Source organism: Andrographis paniculata, unplaced genomic scaffold (assembly GCF_009805555.1).
Source record: "Andrographis paniculata isolate CXL003 unplaced genomic scaffold, ASM980555v1 Contig52END, whole genome shotgun sequence".
Classification (NCBI taxonomy): domain Eukaryota; kingdom Viridiplantae; phylum Streptophyta; class Magnoliopsida; order Lamiales; family Acanthaceae; genus Andrographis; species Andrographis paniculata.
The window spans coordinates 5,646,715-5,667,811 of NW_026137587.1; the positions used below are offsets into that span (position 1 = coordinate 5,646,715).

Below are 21,097 nucleotides of genomic sequence, written 5' to 3' on the forward strand. Positions count from 1 at the left end.
TACTAGTAAAGTATTCACCTGAATTTTCTACCCAATCTCAGATGCCCTTCCCTATTACAAGTTTACAACTGGCTATGTTCTTTTTCAGATTTTTTTTTTTTTTTTTTTTTCTATTCCCCCTGCAATCTTCAAAATTCTTGTAAGATATACTATTTTTTTCTTGCAAAGTATAGCATTCTATTTAAACACAAAACAAACTAACAACAAAACAAAGTCAGGTGCAGATGCTATTGGTAAATGGTAAGTGCCAGAGAGTTTTACATAATCTGAGTTGAGAAAAGTCATTTCATTCCTAAAATGTACCATTTTATACTTCTGCTAAAGCAATAGATAGATTAGATTATAAAGCAAAAACACATACTCCAAGCAAGTATTTATGCATTACAACAATAATCATGAAATCACTTAAACGATCCGCAAAAATTGAGGGAGAAACAGAATGTATGTATATTGAAAAAACCTCACTTCTTGCCTCCACCAGAAACATTGAATTTGAAGAATATAATGTCTCCATCCTGGACGATGTACGTCTTCCCTTCCTGCCGATACTTGCCGGCAGCCTGCACAAACACCAAGTGTGATATTATTATTAGTTTATTACTCGTATTAGATGTCAAGAAAGCAACATTAAGAGTAAAACCGCCTATCATTTAATGAATAATAACCCTTTCAAAGGATAAATGCTTTTTACCTTCACTGCTGCCTCATTTCCAAGTTCCTTGAGGTCTTCAAATTTCATAACCTATGATGGAGAACGGTATCCCAGGTGAGGTAAAAGAGGGGTAAATGGAATTCAAGCAACTTGACAAACAAGGAGACAACTGGACCAAATATTTCTTTCTTTTTTCCTTTTTTGAAGGTTCTTCACATACCACTATATGTCGAAACCAGACTCCAATACAATTGAATTTAAAAAATCACATCCACAATCCCATTCTTTAATCCATAAACAGAAAAGACAGCAAAAACTGTGCAGATAATCTCATCAATAAAAAGGGAACAAGTATAACAGTGGAGAGTCTCGGTAATATGAATGCATCAAAACCATTATCGGAAAGGCCAGGAAAGTACCTCAGCACAAATGAAACCCTTCTCAAAATCAGTGTGAATTGCCCCTGCTGCTTGGGGAGCCTTAGTCTGGCGACGAATTTGCCAGCATTTTACCTGAAAGAGAGCAAAGCGATGTTAATGGTTTGTGAGTACTGACTTCACAAAGTTATCTACAGATAAAAGAAAAATTACTAATTTATTTAGCAAAGCTATGGTTCAAATTGATTCCCTTTTATTATGATCATTTTCTTATGAACATCATTCAAACTAGAGCAAAACAGGCATTGCTTAACAATCTGCATTACAAATCTGGAAACTGAATGCTCCCACACTAGACTCAATCTGCAGTAGTATCATAATCAACTTAGTATTACTTGTCACTACATTTCATCAAACTAAAACTAATACTTAATTCACCAATGGTTTCAACCAGAAAGTGAACCACCATCCGAAAAAGAAAAGGAAAGGAAAAGTCATATTGACCAATTCTGCTTAACAATTTGTTTCATTTCCAAAACTTGATGATTTTCTTTGATTACAGTACAAAGTATATATAGGATTAAGAAGGGCTCATCTATATGGTAAGAAACTTATGAAATGCTAAATTATAGATAATTTACAGTTAATAAGACTAATTTATAGGCTAACTTAATGGCTAGACAATCTAATTATAATTAATAGGCTAATTACAATTAATGAGAGGATAGGCTAATTACAATTAATGAGAAGCTAATCTATAGGCTAAATTAACCCATATTAACACTGCTCAGCCAAACAAGAGAAATGAGGCAATTTTCATTTCTCCACTCTCATTTGTTTGTACCAAACACACCATTAGTACATTTCCCCCTTTTGCTTCAAAAGACATATAAGTAATGATTACAGTTAACTTATTGATACCTGGAGTCCAGCATGGCATATCCATATGGACAAAGAACCTTTTTCATAGTTTTTAATCATTGGTGGGATTACATAATCAAATACCAAAAGACAACAAAGTTGATCAATGGAATATATATATATATATGACAACGGAGCATAGCTGTGGCGTACCTCGTCTGGTCCAGCAGTAAAAAAGTATATGAGATTAATGGCTGCAAATCCAGTCTTGATGATCTTTGAAAGGGCACTGCAACAGTTTATTTTTTCTTTTCTTAATTTTACTAACCCTTGAAATAAAAATTTCCAAGCATACTACAATATTTATAGGGTTCTTCTCAAGCACAATATCTAATATATCCGAGATGTTACAAGAATAAGAAATATCCTAGTCAAGAAATCTACTACTTTCCACATACAGCGTTAACAAGATCAATACATACAACACACACAAACATAATTTTCCTCACCAAAACAATAGACTTTGATTATCATGTGAATTTTTTATTCAGAGGCAGTTCAAATCCAATTATTTTCCAAATCCAGGAAATGCAATATCATAGATACTAGACTAACCAACCTTTGAACTTTGTTTTCCTCGCAATACTTAGCAGCTTCATCAGGAGATATATCAGCAAGATTCCTCTCTAGCGCACAGCTGAAGGGGATTATAGTTTCGGCGCCATGCTCCTGCACCCTGAAAATTTTAAAAAAAAACTTCTCAAATTAAATATATACTATGATAAAATGATGGTAGATGTAATATCCAGAAGAAGCAATGAGAAATTTCTTTTATAACGGACATACAAGGAATTGGTTTGGTTCAACTTTCTTATGATTCATGTAAATATATAAACCATACTTACACAAGTGCTATCCAAAATCATAAATGCCAGAAGATTTCCAAAAATGAAAGACTAAAGAACTGTATCATTTCATAGATCATACATACCAAGCATGGATTTTCGGGAGAAACTTGTTCTTTTTCCTTTGATAATCTTTTTCATTCATGTTTACCTGTTCAGGACACAATCAAATAAGCGAGCAAGTTTACTTTATATGAACTAAAATAAGCATGAAAGATTACAAAATCCTACATATTCCACAGTGGATAGTTTGGGATTGAAGCTGGGGGTAAGATTGGATACATCTCTTCTATGTTAGTCAATTATATTACACATTGGATTTTAAGATACGTGAACCTTTACATGAATAATTTAGCCTACTATATTTTTCAGAGGATTCTCTGGGTTGACTTAAATTATACTATATCTATAAATGAAACTACAATAACCAGTTTACATCCTAAGATACTAGAAACTATCTCAATTTCTTTTAAAAAAAAGCAGGGTGCACTTGATTAAAATTTTTCAATGTTAAAGTAAATGTATTTCTTTAGAAAGGCATTCCCTTTGATTGTCGCTCAAAGGTAGCATCAAGCAAGTTTGAAGGATCTAGTTTTTCCCTTCAAGGAGGTACATAGATCTTGCAGGAAAAGCAAAGAAATACCACTTGAGGTTTACAACAGTAAATGACGCTCACCAAATACACTACAGGCTTCGCAGTGAGCAATTGGAATGTATTCAAGATCTCAACATCAGCAGCTTTCCAATCTACAAGACGGACATCCTTGCCTTCCTCCAGAAATGCTTTGACCTAATAATAACCATAAATTATTGAGATTCAGAATCAAAACTTTCCTTAACATGACAGCAGTCAGCAGTTAAGGTGCAATTATTACATAATCTGAGATTGGGTGTCAACAGTTGCTAAATTAAATAAGCTATAATCGCATTCCTTATATCATAGAAATTAACTGAGCAGTGTTTTTATCAATTTACATCAGTTACTATTCAGTAGCTAATATTCTACCAACTACACCGAGGTGCAGCCTCTTACTTTCATCTATTTTACCTACTATGCCACTGGTATGGCAATAAACAAGGAAAACTGATATAAACACTCCTAGGTGAGCATAAACCTGCTTTAAAAGAAATTGATATACAATCATTAATGCAGTAGTCTAAAGATAATGAGAATTGCCAATTGAAATTCAGATCCATCCCCAATCAAATATGTATACACAGATAACTTTTGGCAAAGAAAGGCAAATTAAATTGATTTAGTTTGCTGATAACATGAATTTGAAATAATTATATAGAATACATACCCGAAGGCATAGTTCAAGCTCAATTTTCAGTTGCTTATCATTGCTCCTCTTCATGCTCTTCTCAAGGTCCTCAATTTTCCTAGCCATGAACTCAAGATCCTACCAACACATAGCCACCATATAAAACCAACATAGAATTTCTGTCCAGGACCAAACCCATGATATTCAAGAGCATTCAAAGTTTTGAACAACTCCACATGCTCCAAAACATCATTACACATCACCGGAAAGGAACAAGAATAGCAACAGATTTTTAACAAACAAAACCAATTACTGAACTCTTGAAACTAAATTGAGGTACATGTCTAGACTCTAATACTCAATCCAAACTTACCTTCAGCCGCAACTCTGCAGAAATAACCTCTAGATCCCTAACAGGGTCCACTGAATCATCAACATGGATAATGTCAGGATCTTCAAATGCACCTGCAGGAAGTATAATCATGATAAGTATAATAGATAGTGCATTCCAACTTAAAACAAAATAAAATTAAAAAAAAAAACAAAAGAAAGGATAGAGCAATCATTTTCTCAACTTTGTTGGTAATATCATTGCATAAAGTTTAAACTCTTAATACAGAATTTCGTACTAACTACAAGAGTACAGAAAATACTGAATAACATAAGACAATTCACCACGAATAAGTACAAAAGTACCTACATTAGACCAACTGCATATTTATTAACCAATAAAAGAAACATGAAAGAATAAGCTCACGTAAAACATGAAAAATCCCATCAACAGCACGGATATGGGACAAAAAGTTGTTTCCCAATCCTTGTCCTTCATGAGCACCACGAACAAGTCCAGCAATATCATGAACTTCTAGAAAAGCTGATACCTATCCTTGCATTGTTTAAGAAAAAGTGTATATTATCTTTAAAATTTACACAGACATAATGAATCAAGTGATATTATATCAACAGTTCATATCAAGAACCTCGCTCTTTGGCTTGTAGAGTTGACAGAGCCAGTCAAATCGCTCATCAGGAACATTAACTCGAGCCTCATTGGGTTCAATGGTACAGAAAGGGAAGTTCTCAGCTGGTATAGATAACTTGGTTAGTGTGTTGAAAAGGGTGGATTTGCCAACGTTGGGTAACCCAACCTGAAAGCCCATCACAATAAAGACTTTGTTAACACAAGATACTGAGTATTGTGAAGCAGTACTAGTTTTTGTTTCCTGCTATTTTACTAATGAAACATTCATTTCATTTCTTCTATTAGAGATAGCATACGAATAAATAAATTCATGACTTTATCTTCAGCCCATGGAAAGCCTAACAGATATTAGCAAGATTCAAATCCAACACCAAATAACTCAAAAGCATCGAAAACTCAAAAAAGTAGAACATGAATTCCAGAATAAATCGATAATTTTCGAAACAAACAAGAACCATTCCGTTACATAACAGAGTCAGCCATAACTGTTATAGCATCGGCAAGAACCAAGATCAATAATTTAAACCAGAAATGAATAAACGAGCGAAGTGTGGTGGGGGTAAAAACGAATCTTACAATTCCAATTTTGAGGTGAGATGAAAAGCGTCCAAGGATAGGCCTCTCCGCCGGAGCTTCCTTGGATTTCGCTGCTTTGGGAGGCATTCCTAATGCGATCTCCTTTGAAAACTGTTGTTAAATTAATCCAAGGTGGGGAGATTGCAGGATGAATACAGTGTGGGTGAGTGAACGAACGAAGAAGAAAGGGTTGAAGGGTTTTACAGACACACACAGCGCACAACCCCTCCGGAAGCCCTTCGACTAATTTGTTTAAATACTAACAAAATTACCAAGAATAGGGTAAAAGTAAAACGATAAACATTCGTATGGTACCTTTTACTTTTTTCACGCAAATCAATTATGTCGTTTGTTTTGTTTTGTTTTATTTTGGCTTCAAATAAAAAATATGTTCTCCTTCAATTCCAAGTAAAAATATGTTATTTCTATTCATATATTATCATTTATATTAATATAGTAAATAATTTTTACATAATTAATTTAAAAATTATTTGTGTTAATCGTGTGTATATCTGAATATACAATGGAACCTTTTAGACGGCCTCCATTTTTATATAGAAGTTTTTTCAACCCTTGCTAAAAAAAAATACATGATGGTCCAATATTTCAAATTTAAAAATCCATAGTGCATCGATGCATATTTTTCTTTCTTTATGTTTGTTACGCAGCGTTGAAGCTTTTTTGCTTTTTTTTTTTTTTTTTTTTTTTTTTTTTTCCTGCATGCCCATTATATATGTTTTGAGCAAGTAACAAATCTCATCTAACAAATATATTTATGTTATATTAGTATCAATTATTTTTTATATAGTATTCATTTTACATTATAATTAACTTATAAGATAATATTCTATATTTGTATTTTTTTCAAGGTAAAAATTATTCTTTATCATATTTAAAAATTAATTATTAAATAATTATAAATACAAAATATAATAAATACTTTGAAAACCATTTAAAAATTGAGCATTTTTATCTTTATAATAATAAAAATGGTAAAATTTATATAAATTTTTTTTATTGACTGAATCGTATTAGTTTTTATTTGATAAAAAAAATAGTACAAATTTAGCCTCATTTACATTATTATAATCACATCAAATTAAAATACAAGATAAATAAAATCTTGCTATAAACAAAAAGTAAAAAAAAATTAAAAAATTTGCAAGAATTTACCCAATGCACACTTTCGGGTATATAAAAAAAAAATGTCATAAAAGGCGTATTTAAAACTGTTAACTTGGTAATTCTTTATTTAAATAGTGAATTAGATTTTTTTTATTAAAAAATAGAAAAAAAATCGAGAGAAAGAAAATTTTCCGTAAACAGAACCTAAAATTTTAGTGATTTGAAAATCTGAATAAAAAGCAATTTAGTTGGAACTAACTGCACAGTAGAAGGAATGATCACATCCTTCCCCTTTCAGGACATGTATGTATCCATTCTCTAAAACAAGCCTCCCCTTGGCTCTATAATCTATAACATGACGATCATCAAAACATCTACACCCAAACAAGACAACCTTATTAATCTTCAAGACAGAAAGTATAAGGCATTTCAAAACCTGAAAACTTCCCTAGTTTTATGGACAAATAGGTAAACTCCAAGGCTGGGCTCGCGCAAGCAAAAAGGATCCGACCTTAGCTACCAACTCTTTTTCAAGATGCAGCTTCCATTTCGACGCTATGCATCCTGGAGAAGATTATTATATAGATTACCATCAATGGAGTACATAATAAATAGTATATACAAGGATGTGAAATAAAGGTTATTGTCTGAATTCGACTTAACAAACATTACATGACAGAAGACATGTATCTGTTCTTTCCTCTTGCCTATTTTCTCAATCATCAATTATATTAACAAAGAAATCACACAGGAGAGCTTGTACCCATGTCCGGAGTTCATTTCTTTTTCCAGTTCAGACATTTTGATTGGCCATCCAAATTGGAGACTACTGAATAAATTATTGCTTTTAGTTGCATTTGCATAGAAAGAAACAAGCTACTTCAAACAGTTGAAAGAGAGATTTTTTATGTAAAATGATTCAAGATATGAAGATGCATTAGGAATAAAATGTATATATGTGCGTGCTGTGTGATCCGAGAATGTATTGTTTAGCACACTACATAAAGGTTTTGGTATATAATATATTTGTCTATCTTATACTCTTTTCTAGCTCTGCTTCTGACTAGAACTCATTATTCAATGGTTTGGAGAATCTATGAACATACAATGACTGCATGAGTACTACTAGCACAGGAGTCGATAATAAATTTAAGAGGGTTCATAACATGACCTTCCAAGCAAAAATGAACTTTAGGAAACTATTAAAAAGCAATAAAATGGGAAAAAACAGTGACATACTTGTCAGTACAATAGAGAGCATTATGTTTGCATTCTAGAGCATGCTTAAAATTGTAATGGAAAGTATTTAGTCAAAGGTATTCCTACCTTACCAAAAAGTTAATCATGTATCCGAGTAGCTTCTCCACTCAATTCCCTTCTGACCAGTTTCAGGATCTCAATAATCTGTTGGAGGAAACCATATTTGTCACACTGATGTTTGGAAGTAGATATATAAAATGTTGATTGTAGATCTCATATTCTTGTGGCAATAATGATAATCAATGGTGCATAAAAAACGAGGCTTAGGAGAATTTTTTAAGTGCAAACATGAAATACTACTCAGTTTTACTGGTCCTTCCGAGCAACCGAATGCATATATAGATAGATATAAACATACCACATGACACATGCACATCAACACCATTTGACAATCTTACAGCAGTTGTCGGTTGATCTCACTTACCCCAGGATAATGCTTTAAAATAGGAGAGTAGTGATCAAGTGCGATATATATTTTCTCAAGCAATCTCAACAAAGCATCAACCTCGTCTCCTAAAAGGTCAACCTGAAACAGGAAATACAGGCACAACTGTAATGCAGTGAAAAACAATTGTTATCGCTTAATGATGTTTATGTGCACAACAAATCAAAGGAAAAAAATTACAAACCAAAAGCTTCCTCATTATTAATATCAAGCATTTCCAAAGATCCAGACATAGAACACCATATCCTATTCAATCCGACACTGTGATCCCACAACTACATCCTTCAGCTGTTCATTTTGCAGTGACTCTAGCAATTTTAACTGTGACTATACCAACCAATGTATATGATCTTTGCTAAAAGATTCCCTCAGACGGAAAAAAAAGAACCTAATATTACATTATGAATGTGATCAGAAGTAGGATGGACCATGGGTTCAGACAAAACAATACAGTAGAAATATGATCAGATAGGCTGCTTTCCCAAACCCATAGCTTCTCATTAGATTTCAGATGATAGATCTATAGTAGAAACCCAGAAATTTTCAGCGAAGATTTATGCCATTATGAACAGAATTTATTAATAGCATCTTATTTACACGTCAAAAGGGGCATTGGGAAATAACCAGGCCCATACTGTATATTATACTTCATAATATAGATAATAAGTAGCACAAGACAACATAACACCTAGCAGTCCTGCCTTCTACCATAAGTTTTTTAATTACCTCAGACTCAGCCATTTGGAGATCAGCAAATTTTCGTTCCAATCTCTGTTTATACGTCAGCTCTTTTCTTTTAAGTGCATAAGCCATCTCGTTAAGATCTTTCAAGTGAGTTTTTGTATTTTCCAACCTGACATAAAAAACCAATATACAGAGTCAAGCAAAAATTAGCTCACTATTCACATAATTCTGACTAAAACCAAATTTGGGTGTCAGAGAGGCTACAATAGTATGGTATTGTTTCAATCAAAGATGAGTAGAGACCTAAAAAAATTATATACTAACATATGACACAGAAAGATCATAGAACTGAAGACCAATGTGCATAAAAAAGTAAAATAAAATAAAATTAGGTCATATCAAATCATAGTCAAATTGTATAGCATAACACTGAAAATCTGTTTAGGAAACATAGAGATTGTAAGAGGATTTCCTACCCTTAATTCTATTACAAGGATGCTGACAAGAGTCTACTGAACTGAAGAAGAAATGCCATTTTTTTGCTCTTGCCTCCACTTTCAATTACCCCCAATACCAAATTAAACATATAAACACCAACACTCGCCCACGGAAACATCTTTATATGGGTAAGATGACATGAATAATTAAAGCATAAGAGTGTGAGATGCTTGATATACCTTAAATTATTTTTCTTTATGACACCTGACGCTCTGCATTCAAAATCATCAAACATTTTTGAGATCCCACTAACAGCCATTTCCAGTTCCCTTTTATTGGCAACCATTAACATCTCTGTCGTTTGATTCAGCTTATGCATTTCAATTTTATCAATCTGAATCTGTTTCAATGCTTTCAAATGTTCAGACTTCAGTAATTGCAACTCCTGGTTGCTTTCAATAACTAGCGTTTGTTGTTGAGCTGCATGTTGCCGTATATTCTCTAGTTCTTGAGAAGCTTGCTCAAACTGCTCCCTCTGTTTTGATAGTGAAACTGATAAATCAGCTGCTAATTTCTCCTTCTGTTCCATTGCAGTTCCCATATCAAGTATTTCTCGTTTTAATTTATTTGTCTCTTCAACCACCTGGCTTAATTCATTCTCCTTTTCACCTGCTTTCACCTCCAGACAGTTTATGATATTTTTATTCACCAGAAGTTCCCTATTCAAGTCACTGAATTTATGCTCTGCATCCTTTACAGCTTCAGCATATACCAATCCACAGAACCCTTCAGCTATCAATGATTCAACCTCTGAATCTTCATTTTCATATTTATCTTCTGCTTCGGCAGAAACAACAGCTTCTGGTTGTTCAGTGGGGACCTCCAAGTGTTTATCATTAGAATCACTTCTTGTCTGAGCAATCTGATTCCTGATAGCACAATTAAACACTAGTTCATTCAGCAAAGCTTCCATATGCGACTCTTCCACTGCTGAGCTGCGGTTTTCTGTCAGTTTTGGCATCATTTCTTTGGACAAGGAATGCTGCAACTGCTGAGCAGCAGAGTCTGCAACCTGCATTTCTAGATGCTTCACCTCCTTTTGCTTTTCAGCAAGACAGTCTCTCAGTTCCTGATTTTCAGAGTGAAGGATCTCAAGTCTTTGCTTCATGTTCCCAATACTTTCAGAAGTGTGTATCAGTGCAGGGAATCTTTCATTTTCCAAGAGGAAGTTCTCCAGCTTTGATATAACTTCAGGAATCTTTTTCCTTAGAACATCAAATTCTTCGTCCCTGTGCGTCACAAAGGAACTCCTCTCTTTCAGGTATTCTCGTTTTAAACGGAAATACTGTTCAGTCTTCTGATGCAAAGCCGATTCATGTTCTCTCTTCATCTTAATTATAATGTCATTAAAATAGTCTACCATTCCCTCCTTCGACAGGTGTTGCAGCTGCTGAATATCATAGATCTCAGCAACATGAATACTTGATGCATCTAGTGTTCCATTTTCCCCGCATGATGGAGTAACATGATTGGTGAAGATCTTTTGATGTAACTGATCTAAATCATGTGATCCATGAGAAACTAACCCCGAGTCATGTATGGAGAGTGACTTAAGAATAGCATCCAACTGACCACCTAAATTAGATAGCTCATGGAACTTTCCAAGCCAATTCATACTCTGAATTCTACCAAATTGTGTATTCTGTAACTGTTCCAACAATTTCTCCTCAAATTCATCTTTAAGTCTTTTAAACACACTTTCTATCACTATACCCTCAAGGCTGGCTAATATATCTTGTTCCTGTTGCAACTCACAAAGTGAAACCTTAGAAGAATGCAACACATCGTCGGCCTTCGTGCACACAATATCCACTGTTTTTTCAAGGTTCTGCAGTATCTCATCAATATGCACCAACCTTGCACACTGCTTTTCGGGTAAACTCCCACCACCCAACCCCAGCCATTCGAGTCCTGATCCAATCTTCCACAACGAATTAGATGCACTCACAGATCCAATATCCTTCTTAACGCTAACCAACTGTTCTATTGTAAGATTCCTTACAGCATTTAATTCCTCTCTACTATTTTCAATTTTTACACACAGAGTCGGGAGGTTCGAAAACCTCCCAAAACCTCGAGATTTAAGTTCTTGCTCAAATCTTCCACTTCCTACTCGATCAGAGTACAGCAACTCCTTCAAACTGGCTACTTCCAGTTCCTTCTCGGCTGCCTCTTGCTCCACAGCAGTCACCATACCCTTGATAACAGAATCACTGACCATTCTTGAAATCATTAACCTGTCATTGATATCTTCCCAATATTCCTCCAAATCCCCCAAAACCTCCTCTGCTAAATTCCCCTTCTCTTCGTCATCGCCAGCAACATGAGAGAAACCATTCTCACTATTAACAAACTCAAGGGCGTCCCCGTGCAAAGCAGAATCACCCCTCCAACCATTCGCCATGACCTCTTGGCTCTCCATGTCACATACAGCGAAAATTAGCAGTAACAAGAATACCTGGAAGTGAATTCGTCCGGAACAAATATTCATAAACTCGAAGCAAGACCCATACTAAATAGCCCGCAGAGCTTATAATGCCCGAAACGAGAGGTACATACAGATACAGTTCACTTCCAAGTAAATAACGCTTACCGAGTTGAACGGAACCCAATAGATTCCGGAGAGAAGCAGCTTAGTAAACCAGCTCCAGCCTCCGCAGCTTAGTAAACCAGCTCCAGCCTCCGCAGCTAGAACAAATCTAAAATAAATTCAAATTTTGAAAAAGGAGGAGTGGGTGGGTGGCTAGGGTTCGTTGACAGAGAGAAATTTGGGGACGGAGAGAGAGCGGAAGCGAATGAATTTGATGCGATAAAGGAGGGAGAGGGGGGTAGTTAAAATTGCGAAGTTTATGGCGGAGGGGGAGGTGCAGGGCAGACGCCATGATTTTGAGTTGACTTGACTTTCTTGCTGAAATGCAAATGTGGGTCACCTCACAGTCACACCCAATATTCAGGCGGCGTATATTTATTTTGTACTTATACCACTCTGACAGAGCAATAGCAGAGGCAGACAGTCTCCAATTTATTAAAAAATCAAAATAATACATTTTTAGTCCAGTATACATATTTGTGTGTGTGTGTAAAATTAATCTTATTTCAAATTAATTTATCCAAATATATGATGAATGTGTCCAGAAAAAAAAAAAAAAAAAAAAAACAGTAGCAGTTTGGTTGTATTGTATTGTATTGTACCCATCCCATATCATCCTAAAACCAAAAACAATACTACTAATATATATATACTCAATCAACCAACAACAAACAATAAGATTTCTCCTACTACTACTACAGACTGACTTGTGCTGCTGTCTTTGTGTGTGTATTATATATATAATTATGTATATTATAGAGTGAGAGGAACCCACTCGAGTTCAAGCTCTACCTCACCAGATTCGACATTCTGGAGCCTGAGCCAGAGCTCCTGCCTCACCTTGCCATCCACAATGTTCACTGGGCTGTCTTCTATCAGGGCATTGTCATACGACTGCAGCCACTTCCCAATCTGCCTGTCCCCGTACATGGATGCATCCCCAAATGCCAAAGCTGATGTGATCATCGGCTGCACGTCTATCTCTGCCTCCCCCATTATATCGTCCGCCGAGAACGTGTCGTGGTCGTATACTTGCTGCACACTCACACAATTAAACAGAGACACACCCACCCCACACCAGCAAGGAATCAAAGAACAAAGGGAAGGCTTTACCAGCTTTATTGGACCATAATCTTTTGGAACTACCATATTCAGTTCTTGATTCCACACCGGGTTCAGATTGCTCGGCACCACAGTCGTTTGAACTTTCTACATATCGCACCAGAAGAAGTATTACAGTTTAAAGTACATATATATAGAAATTTCATTACTACTTAGCTAGAGCTAGAGAAGAAGGTGTTCATATCTGTGACTTGATCAAGAAAAGAGAGTGACCTGCTCCCCAAGAGAGAGGACAATGTATGGATCACTTGATAGCATGTCCCGGACAGCCAAGTTTGAGCCTTTAAGTACTTTAATTTTCAACACTCCAAGATATTCATCCAGATGGTCCTACAACCATATTCCGAATCATTTACTTCTTAGGTTCTACAAGAATTTTAATCAGTCGACAGAACTAAGCGGACATAGATAGATCAATATCATAATTATGACGGTTGTAGAAGAATTTATCAGCTGTATATAACTATGCATGATAGCAACTTGCAACATCTCCATGTCAAAAGAAGTTATAGCAGACAAGTATGGAAGACATACTGCGATATTCAAGCCTGTACTCTGGGCTATGCTTTCCAAAGTCTTCTCGCATACAGATTTGCGTACAACTTTGCCTTCTTTTCTGGAAGAACCAGTCTGAACGCGCATCCCAGGTTTCAAAAACTCTTGAAGCTCGTACTTAGACCTACAATGAATCAATCATGGGATAACAAAGATCACTTGTGAATTGGAGATATAAGCAATGGGCAGAACATGCAGGCAAGTTGAAAGAGTGAATTACGGCTACTGAAAAATAAAAAAAGGAAGATAACTTAAAAAACCTAACATGTTGTCATGTTGATCAATGCAAATTGGGGCCAGTAAATGCACAAACTCTGTGAAGGTGAGTTATGAAAGTGAAAGTCGACAAGTACAGCATCCCATATCACAAAAGTAATAGGAGCTGACATTGGAGCTCACCTGATATATTTCGAACGCTCTTCATGAGAAGCATTTCTGCTCGGCTTTGTCACACCTTCAGGAAAATGAGCCTCGTAGATTTTATTTGCAGCATCATTTCCGCCAACCTCAATAACTCCGTCAATCTCTTCATCAGTCCACTCATCTAATGTAACAGACAAAACCTGAAGGGCAGGGCATCTTGAGACAATAAAACAAGAACGGATGACTTTGAAAATTGAAAACCAGAACTGCATTGGAGGACTGCAGATGGCGAAGAGAATTCCTGAAGCAATCACCTTTGAAATATGCAGGCCAAGGTTTCTGTGGACGCCACAGCACTTTAAGCAAATAAATACTCCAATAGTTGCTGAGCTGAGAAGGGAAATAAGTTTCTTAAAATTAGCATGAAGGAAAGCAAAAGCAGTAACCATATCTGGAAAAATGCTAATAGAAAAGATATGTTCCGTAGAACTTTGGCAATCTAGTTTTTATTCTAAATTAGAGCCATAGATGCCTGACATTCACTCTCCCCAGTCCTCCTATACCCTGAATAGCTTATTGAAAATGTGATCAATTTCCAACAAACTTGTAATAGCGCTAATAATACGGAATGAGTAGTTTAATCATCAATTAAAGATCGTTCTGTAAGTTGTTATCAGCAGCATCTCTCTGTACTATCTTCTTCTGAAAATTTATTCCATATTGAGTGAAACCAATAAGAATTGCTGTTTTACCCTCAACCAGTTTTCACAGGCAGCATGCTTGCCCACAAGCCTACATTCAAGGCTTCAAGCAACTGTAAAGGTTTCTGCAATGTTAGAACTCAGAACGGTTTTACTTGTTTCCTCATACTAATATTTGTACACACGATATGTTTAGCATTGCATTTTGTAATTTATCCAAAAGAGAGGAGAGAAGAAACATGTTTTAATGCTTACGCCCATTTTGGGTCTGGAGCGCCACAATCTGCACATATTCGATTATCGCTTTGAAGCAGAAGATCTCTCAATTTCCTTTTACCTGTACAGGTTTCAGATCAGTATTGGTATTCTAAGCGATTGGCTTAAAATTAACATAGTGATGAGGGAAAGATGAGCCAGAGGGATAGCGAATTTCTGCATATTGGGATAATATAATGTGGTGCTAAATGCTGATCCCATCATTCCGATGCAGACATGAAGTGCACCCGATTGGAAAAGCATACTACTAGCATTTTCTCAAACAGAAACATGTCTAATGGAAAGCATATTGCTTTGAAACAAAGATTCCCAACATTGAGTAAAATCTAGCTATTCTTCATTGATCAAGTAACTTCTGTCTTCTACATGTCCGATATAGACAAACACAATGACTTGAAACTTCTACGACTAAGAAAAACGAGACAATAGTAATGAGATGCCCACACACATTAAGTTGAGAATTCCAGTGAAACCAATAAAACTTATGCCGAATTATCTTTCCAAACATGAGAACAGTAAAGGCAGACCTGAAGATGGCTTTCCGAGTGCGTGGCTCATTGTTCTGTTTCCTCAGATGTTGTCCCCAAAGGAATGGAGTTTGCACTTTGTCACTATACCATACATAAGGTTATATAATAAGAGGCAATCCTTGTCAGGGTATGTGTATGTATGTATTAAACGGAACCATGTTCCTTCTCGAATGAATTATGCTACATTTGTCAATTACTTAATCAAACAGGAGCTATCTGATCAAATTATATTCAGCAAGCAGAAAATCAAAATTCGTGTATGCCTGAAATTTGAACATAAGAATCATTCATCATCATCCAACATGAAATCCGGCGATGGGATCGGAACCAAAAATTACACGACAGAAAAGAATGCTAATAGCAAGGAACCTGGAGATTCAAAATTCTGGCATCAAACCCATTTCCAGAAACGGGCAATTCCAGCGATAACTGAAAACCACGAAATGAAGGAATTAAAGACGTTGAAAAATGCGAATGCGTTGCATTACAAAAAGGCTTGCAGCAGCCATTGATATCGGCAAACCGCCACAAAAGACTCATCAATTGCAAATAGCTGCCGTCTGAATCAGGTCGGATGCAACACGAATCAATAGCATATCATTCGTAAAAACGGAAAGGGAGAAATGATTGAAAGATGATCCGAAGGAAGCTTCACCTTCTTTGCATTAGCCTTCTGATATTCTGCTGGCTCAATAGGAATCGTGAGCGGAGATGAAGGAGGAGGAGGAGGAGGAGGAGGAGAGCATTGTTGTGTTGTCTCTTTGGTAAATTGGGATGACGATGATGATGCTAAAATGGAGAAAAAATGGAACCGTATATTTGATCTTGAAATTCAACCGCCACACTCATTCCTTGCAATTTACATTGCTTTAAATTACACAACATCAATTTTGGAGCGCACGTGTTTAAATCCACTGCATGACAATTTTTTTAACTAAGTAAATTATTAAAAAGAAATAGCAGTATATCTTTGGATCATAATAACAAAACTTTTATTTATTTTTAGCACTAATTATAAGAGAGAGTGAATTAAATAATCTATATTTAGTTTTAAAAATTAAAATTTTTGTTTCTTTTATACTTTATTAATTTTCGATATTTATCATACTGATTTTGAAATATATATGTATATATATTTTTTAAAATTTAATGTGTTAAATTCCTTTGCCAAGAACTTCAGGAAACTTCACACAGCATGCTTTGAAAATCATAAAGACAACAAACTGATACGGCTTTGAAAAGAAAAATAAGCTCATTATTTGATATCCCAATCCAAAATATTTTTTTTAACATTTTCGTCTTCACATAAAAAAAAAATAATATTATTTTTTAACATACTACAAAACTCCAAAGAGAAATACTAATTAAACTAAGAGAAATACACAAACAACCACGACCTTGTGAAAATGATGAATTAATTCCTACTGCATGCAAATGGATCATCCAAAAACAGTAGAAACAAAACACATAACAAGTATTTGATCATCACTGCTCTACCCAAGAACATGCTGTTAACAACAAATTGAAACATTCCATACCAATAAGGAAATGAATCCCGACAGCGACAATTCCGACGATCAATAGACTTCGACGTGCCACTGCTTGTTCTTTTTAAGCTGCGAGAGCTTCTCGTCCCAGTTCTCCCCTCTCTGCTCGGCAACCTTCTTCAACGTTTCTTGTATCCCGGGCATCATGCCCTTGAGCCCACAGAAGTAAATGTGTGCTCCTCCATCCAGAAGTTTGAACACTTCATCACTGTACTCTTCGATTTTGTCCTGCACGTACATTTTGCCGCCTCTTTGGTTCTTTTGTTCTCTGCTAAGAGCGATGTCATACCTGAAATTGTCGGGGTAATCCTGGAGATACTTGGAGAATTCATCATCGTAGAGAAGACTGTCGCTGTTAGCTACGCCTAGGAAGAGCCAGGCTAGGCCGGTGAATCGGTATGTGGGTACATCCTCCATGAACATGCGCCGGAGATAGCCTCTGTAAGGAGCTATGCCGGTGCCTGTCGCAATCATAATGTGGGTGGCATTTGGATCGTCTTCGGGTAGAAGCATTATCTTGCCAGAAGGACCTGGAAATTATGCTTTAAGTCACAAGAAAAGAAATCGGGAGTTCTGAAAAGTATAACAACACATTGATGGGATCAAAATACATGATGGGATGAGTATAACAAGACAAGAAATTATCTTTTTTTAGAGACTTTTCGTCACTATGTAATAGTATACTCATACTCCTAGAGAAAAATACATTATTCCGCCTCACAAAACCACTATGCAAACACAAACACAGACCAAATGTACCCTATGTGATCTAAAGGCATTCATTGTTCTTAGTTCGGCAACAAATAAAAATGATATACATAAGAAAACCTCTTTCATGGCACAAGTGTTAACAGCAGTAAAACATCAAATGCTTGCTCATTCACAGGTCACTACTAAATTTGGAGTGTCATGTTAATTACACCAATTGAAATCGTACCTGTGATCTGAACCTTGTCCCCTGGCTTCGAATCGCATAAAAAATTGCTGCACACCCCTTTCTTGGATGGGTCTTCTTTTCCAGTCTCAGGATCATAATATACAGCGCGCCTAACGCAGAAACTTGCTGTCTTGCCATCAAAGAAGTCACCATACCTAGTAGATGCTATTGAATACAGCCTAACATTATGGGGGTTGCCGGGCTTTTTAGGATTTTCACCCTTGATAAAAGCAAACAAATTACGAATCAGACACCACATAAGTAAAGGGGGGATAGATGCAAGAACGATTTGGAGAGGAAATAAGCATAGATTTAGAAAACATACAGGGGGAATGATTCCATAACTCTGTCCTTCCCAGTAGGGAACATTGCCTCCATGATCAATCACAATGTGACATGTCTCTCCCGGAGCATTTGGACCCACAACCCTTTCAACTGACACTATAGTTCCGGTATACGGTGCCTTATTTTTGTACACATGTAGTGGTGGTTCCTTTGCATCTTCTAAACTTAAAGGTGAAATTCCAACCTTAGCTTTGCTAGCTTGTTGCACAGACATGCAAAATACAGGTCGACTCACTGAGTGTGTCTTTCCCATTTTGAAGTTGAAAGATAAGCGAGAAGTCCATGATTTGTCATCAAACGACACATTGTGGCCCTGGAAGACAGTGACAGTGAATAACCAACAAGAAATATGAAATCATTATCAGCTAGTTTAGTAGTTTATAGAAAATGAAATCTTTATTACTATCAATTTACATGCATATTTTTGAAAGTTTTGACACTATGCATCAACTTAATTTGTTTTGTTTATTTTTTTTTTAACCATTGCCTCAAATTTCTATTTCCTCTTGTAATTCATCACATCATATAATCAACAATTTACTATGCACAGAATTTTCCAAATCTCCAAAGCTCCGAAAAAGGTCTGTGTGAACTTAGATCCGCATCATCCATTACATTAAAGTAACACTTCATAGTGATTATCATAACACATAACAGCAAATAATAAGGCAATAAACCCCCACAAAATCATAATAAAGCATCACCATTAACATTCCTTGAAGGAGGAAGAAAACACTAAGGGTGTGTTTGTTTGGGGGATTGAATTGGATTTACACTATTCATCCAATTTTTTTCCCCCAAAAACATCAAATCAAACACCTAGTTTTCATATTTTATATTATACTAAAAATCAATTTTACATTCAAAACATCACGTCAACACCTATATCACATCGTACCACTATTCAAATTCAAAATTATTACTATTCAAATCTCAACTCAAAATCCAAACCCCCAAACAAACACACCCTAAGTACAAGAGCTAGCAGTGGAAGTCGCATTCTCTTAGATCGCAATCACTGACAAGCAAAACATAAGTGCTATTTCACAAAAAAATTAGATTGGGTATTCAAACCATCATGTATATCTTAAATTAGTTCTTAACACGCTTCCAAGGGTTAAAAGTTTGAAGTCTTCATTGGTCATGACTCATGAAAGGTTTTGGAATAGAATCAAAGCCAATAGAGTTAAACGAGGCATGAATAACGTAATTGTGTAAGAGTCACACTAGACAGATCAAACTACCAAGCAAGGGAGCATGGAGTGAGATCGATTCATCGAATAAACAAAAGAGTAGCGAAAAATACCTTAAAAACTGATTTAGGACGACGGCCATCGGAGCTGAAAGAGACAGCAGCTGGAACCTGCGACAATCACAAAACCCGAGATTAGCCGAAAACTTGTCAAAATGATTTCCATACTCAAGAGAAAGGGAAAAAATGGTGCGAATAAACATCGAAAAATCGAAGAGTCTGAGAGTAAAACTGACCTGAGTGATTGGAGCGGCGACGGCGGCGGCCATGATCGGATCAAACAAGGTTGGGAAGGAGGGAGTGACCGGAGCAGGGTTCTTCCGATCGCTATTGATGATCCATTATTAATAGTAGTAGGAATATTATATTAGCAAATAGAGCAGCAACAATGGCCGCTGGTGTGGCTTGTGAGAGGAGCCCTTGGGCAGTGGCAAAGGACAAAAGGTCAGACAGTACACTCACCAACTCCATACAATACAATACAGCCGCCGAGTAGACAGTGGACACGACTCGACGTAATTGGGTTTCTCTTCTCAATGCACAATTTTATTTTTTTATTTTTTTTTGTCAATGCCCAATTTTGTTTCTTCGATCAATTGTAGTATCATTCGTTAATTTTTGTGAAATGAATTGGCCACTTGTTTTTTATTATTATTTTTTCCCATTTATTGAGTTATGATTTTGCTAGGTATTTGACAACAGATGTGATATAATAAATGTAAATTTGATGGCAGATATAATTATTTTTGCTGACAAATGATGCATTGAACATTGCAAATTAAAATTTTGTTTAGTCGTAATTTGAAATCAAATTGGAATAAAATAATATGTTTAAATAATATTCTATATAAAAAAAGTATTTTATTGCTAAGGAGTGAATAACGTAAACTCAAATCACAACCAAAACAAACCTTTAATTTTCATTTTTGGTTAATATTATTCCAATTTTTTTCATAAATATTTTCAAAATGAGACATTGAAAATACTTTACTTTTATATTTCTTTTCAATAAACAATATACAAACATTTTTTCTTTTTACAATTAATCATATATAAATATATATATTTGTTTGATGTTGTATTCATAAATAAATAAATAAATAAAACAAAAACACCCAAAATATTGCTTCTTCAATTTTTTATTTTTCTAAAAAATATTATACTCCCTATGTTGCTACTAAAATATGCCATCTGTACACATTTATATAAACACCCTGTAGAATATTAAAAAAGAAAAAAGGAAAAAAAA

At 35.5% G+C, this 21,097-nt stretch overlaps 4 protein-coding genes across 9 annotated transcripts; all 4 read right to left on the bottom strand.

Annotated features, from left to right (window-relative positions):
* Positions 1 to 267: 267 nt before the first annotated feature.
* LOC127254822 (obg-like ATPase 1) lies at positions 268 to 5,861 on the bottom strand. The gene is made up of 12 exons (XM_051280125.1): positions 5,619 to 5,861; positions 5,041 to 5,208; positions 4,818 to 4,941; positions 4,434 to 4,525; positions 4,100 to 4,198; positions 3,472 to 3,585; positions 2,882 to 2,946; positions 2,510 to 2,626; positions 2,104 to 2,179; positions 1,072 to 1,164; positions 692 to 742; positions 268 to 560 (listed from the first exon to the last, which is right to left on the bottom strand). The coding sequence occupies exons 1-12, from the start codon at positions 5,703 to 5,705 to the stop codon at positions 462 to 464; spliced, it is 1,185 nt and encodes a 394-aa protein (XP_051136082.1). The 5' UTR covers positions 5,706 to 5,861; the 3' UTR covers positions 268 to 461.
* Positions 5,862 to 6,919: 1,058 nt separating this feature from the next.
* LOC127254549 (WPP domain-associated protein) lies at positions 6,920 to 12,568 on the bottom strand. Of its 3 annotated transcripts, XM_051279707.1 has the most exons (6): positions 12,224 to 12,566; positions 9,810 to 12,088; positions 9,175 to 9,301; positions 8,428 to 8,529; positions 8,070 to 8,147; positions 6,920 to 7,307 (listed from the first exon to the last, which is right to left on the bottom strand). In XM_051279707.1, the coding sequence occupies exons 2-5, from the start codon at positions 12,050 to 12,052 to the stop codon at positions 8,082 to 8,084; spliced, it is 2,538 nt and encodes an 845-aa protein (XP_051135664.1). In that variant the 5' UTR covers positions 12,053 to 12,088; positions 12,224 to 12,566; the 3' UTR covers positions 6,920 to 7,307; positions 8,070 to 8,081. The 3 variants fall into 3 exon arrangements, with proteins under 3 accessions (XP_051135664.1, XP_051135663.1, XP_051135662.1); XM_051279706.1 differs by having other exon boundaries at positions 8,075 to 8,147; positions 9,810 to 12,568; XM_051279705.1 differs by having other exon boundaries at positions 9,810 to 12,567.
* A 228-nt stretch (positions 12,569 to 12,796) lies between these two features.
* On the bottom strand, positions 12,797 to 16,690 carry LOC127254580 (ADP-ribosylation factor GTPase-activating protein AGD12-like). Of its 4 annotated transcripts, XM_051279763.1 has the most exons (11): positions 16,423 to 16,690; positions 16,137 to 16,196; positions 15,965 to 16,030; positions 15,765 to 15,848; positions 15,217 to 15,298; positions 14,575 to 14,650; positions 14,297 to 14,460; positions 13,877 to 14,021; positions 13,556 to 13,672; positions 13,334 to 13,429; positions 12,797 to 13,255 (listed from the first exon to the last, which is right to left on the bottom strand). In XM_051279763.1, exons 4-11 carry the CDS (start codon positions 15,793 to 15,795, stop codon positions 12,974 to 12,976), a joined length of 993 nt encoding a protein of 330 aa, XP_051135720.1. In that variant the 5' UTR covers positions 15,796 to 15,848; positions 15,965 to 16,030; positions 16,137 to 16,196; positions 16,423 to 16,690; the 3' UTR covers positions 12,797 to 12,973. The 4 variants fall into 4 exon arrangements, with proteins under 4 accessions (XP_051135720.1, XP_051135717.1, XP_051135718.1 ...); XM_051279760.1 differs by lacking the exon at positions 15,965 to 16,030; XM_051279761.1 differs by having other exon boundaries at positions 15,765 to 16,030.
* A 475-nt stretch (positions 16,691 to 17,165) lies between these two features.
* Positions 17,166 to 20,300, bottom strand: LOC127254579 (ferredoxin--NADP reductase, root-type isozyme, chloroplastic). The gene is made up of 5 exons (XM_051279759.1): positions 20,085 to 20,300; positions 19,903 to 19,959; positions 18,577 to 18,909; positions 18,252 to 18,471; positions 17,166 to 17,844 (listed from the first exon to the last, which is right to left on the bottom strand). The coding sequence occupies exons 1-5, from the start codon at positions 20,115 to 20,117 to the stop codon at positions 17,345 to 17,347; spliced, it is 1,143 nt and encodes a 380-aa protein (XP_051135716.1). The 5' UTR covers positions 20,118 to 20,300; the 3' UTR covers positions 17,166 to 17,344.
* Positions 20,301 to 21,097: the final 797 nt, after the last annotated feature.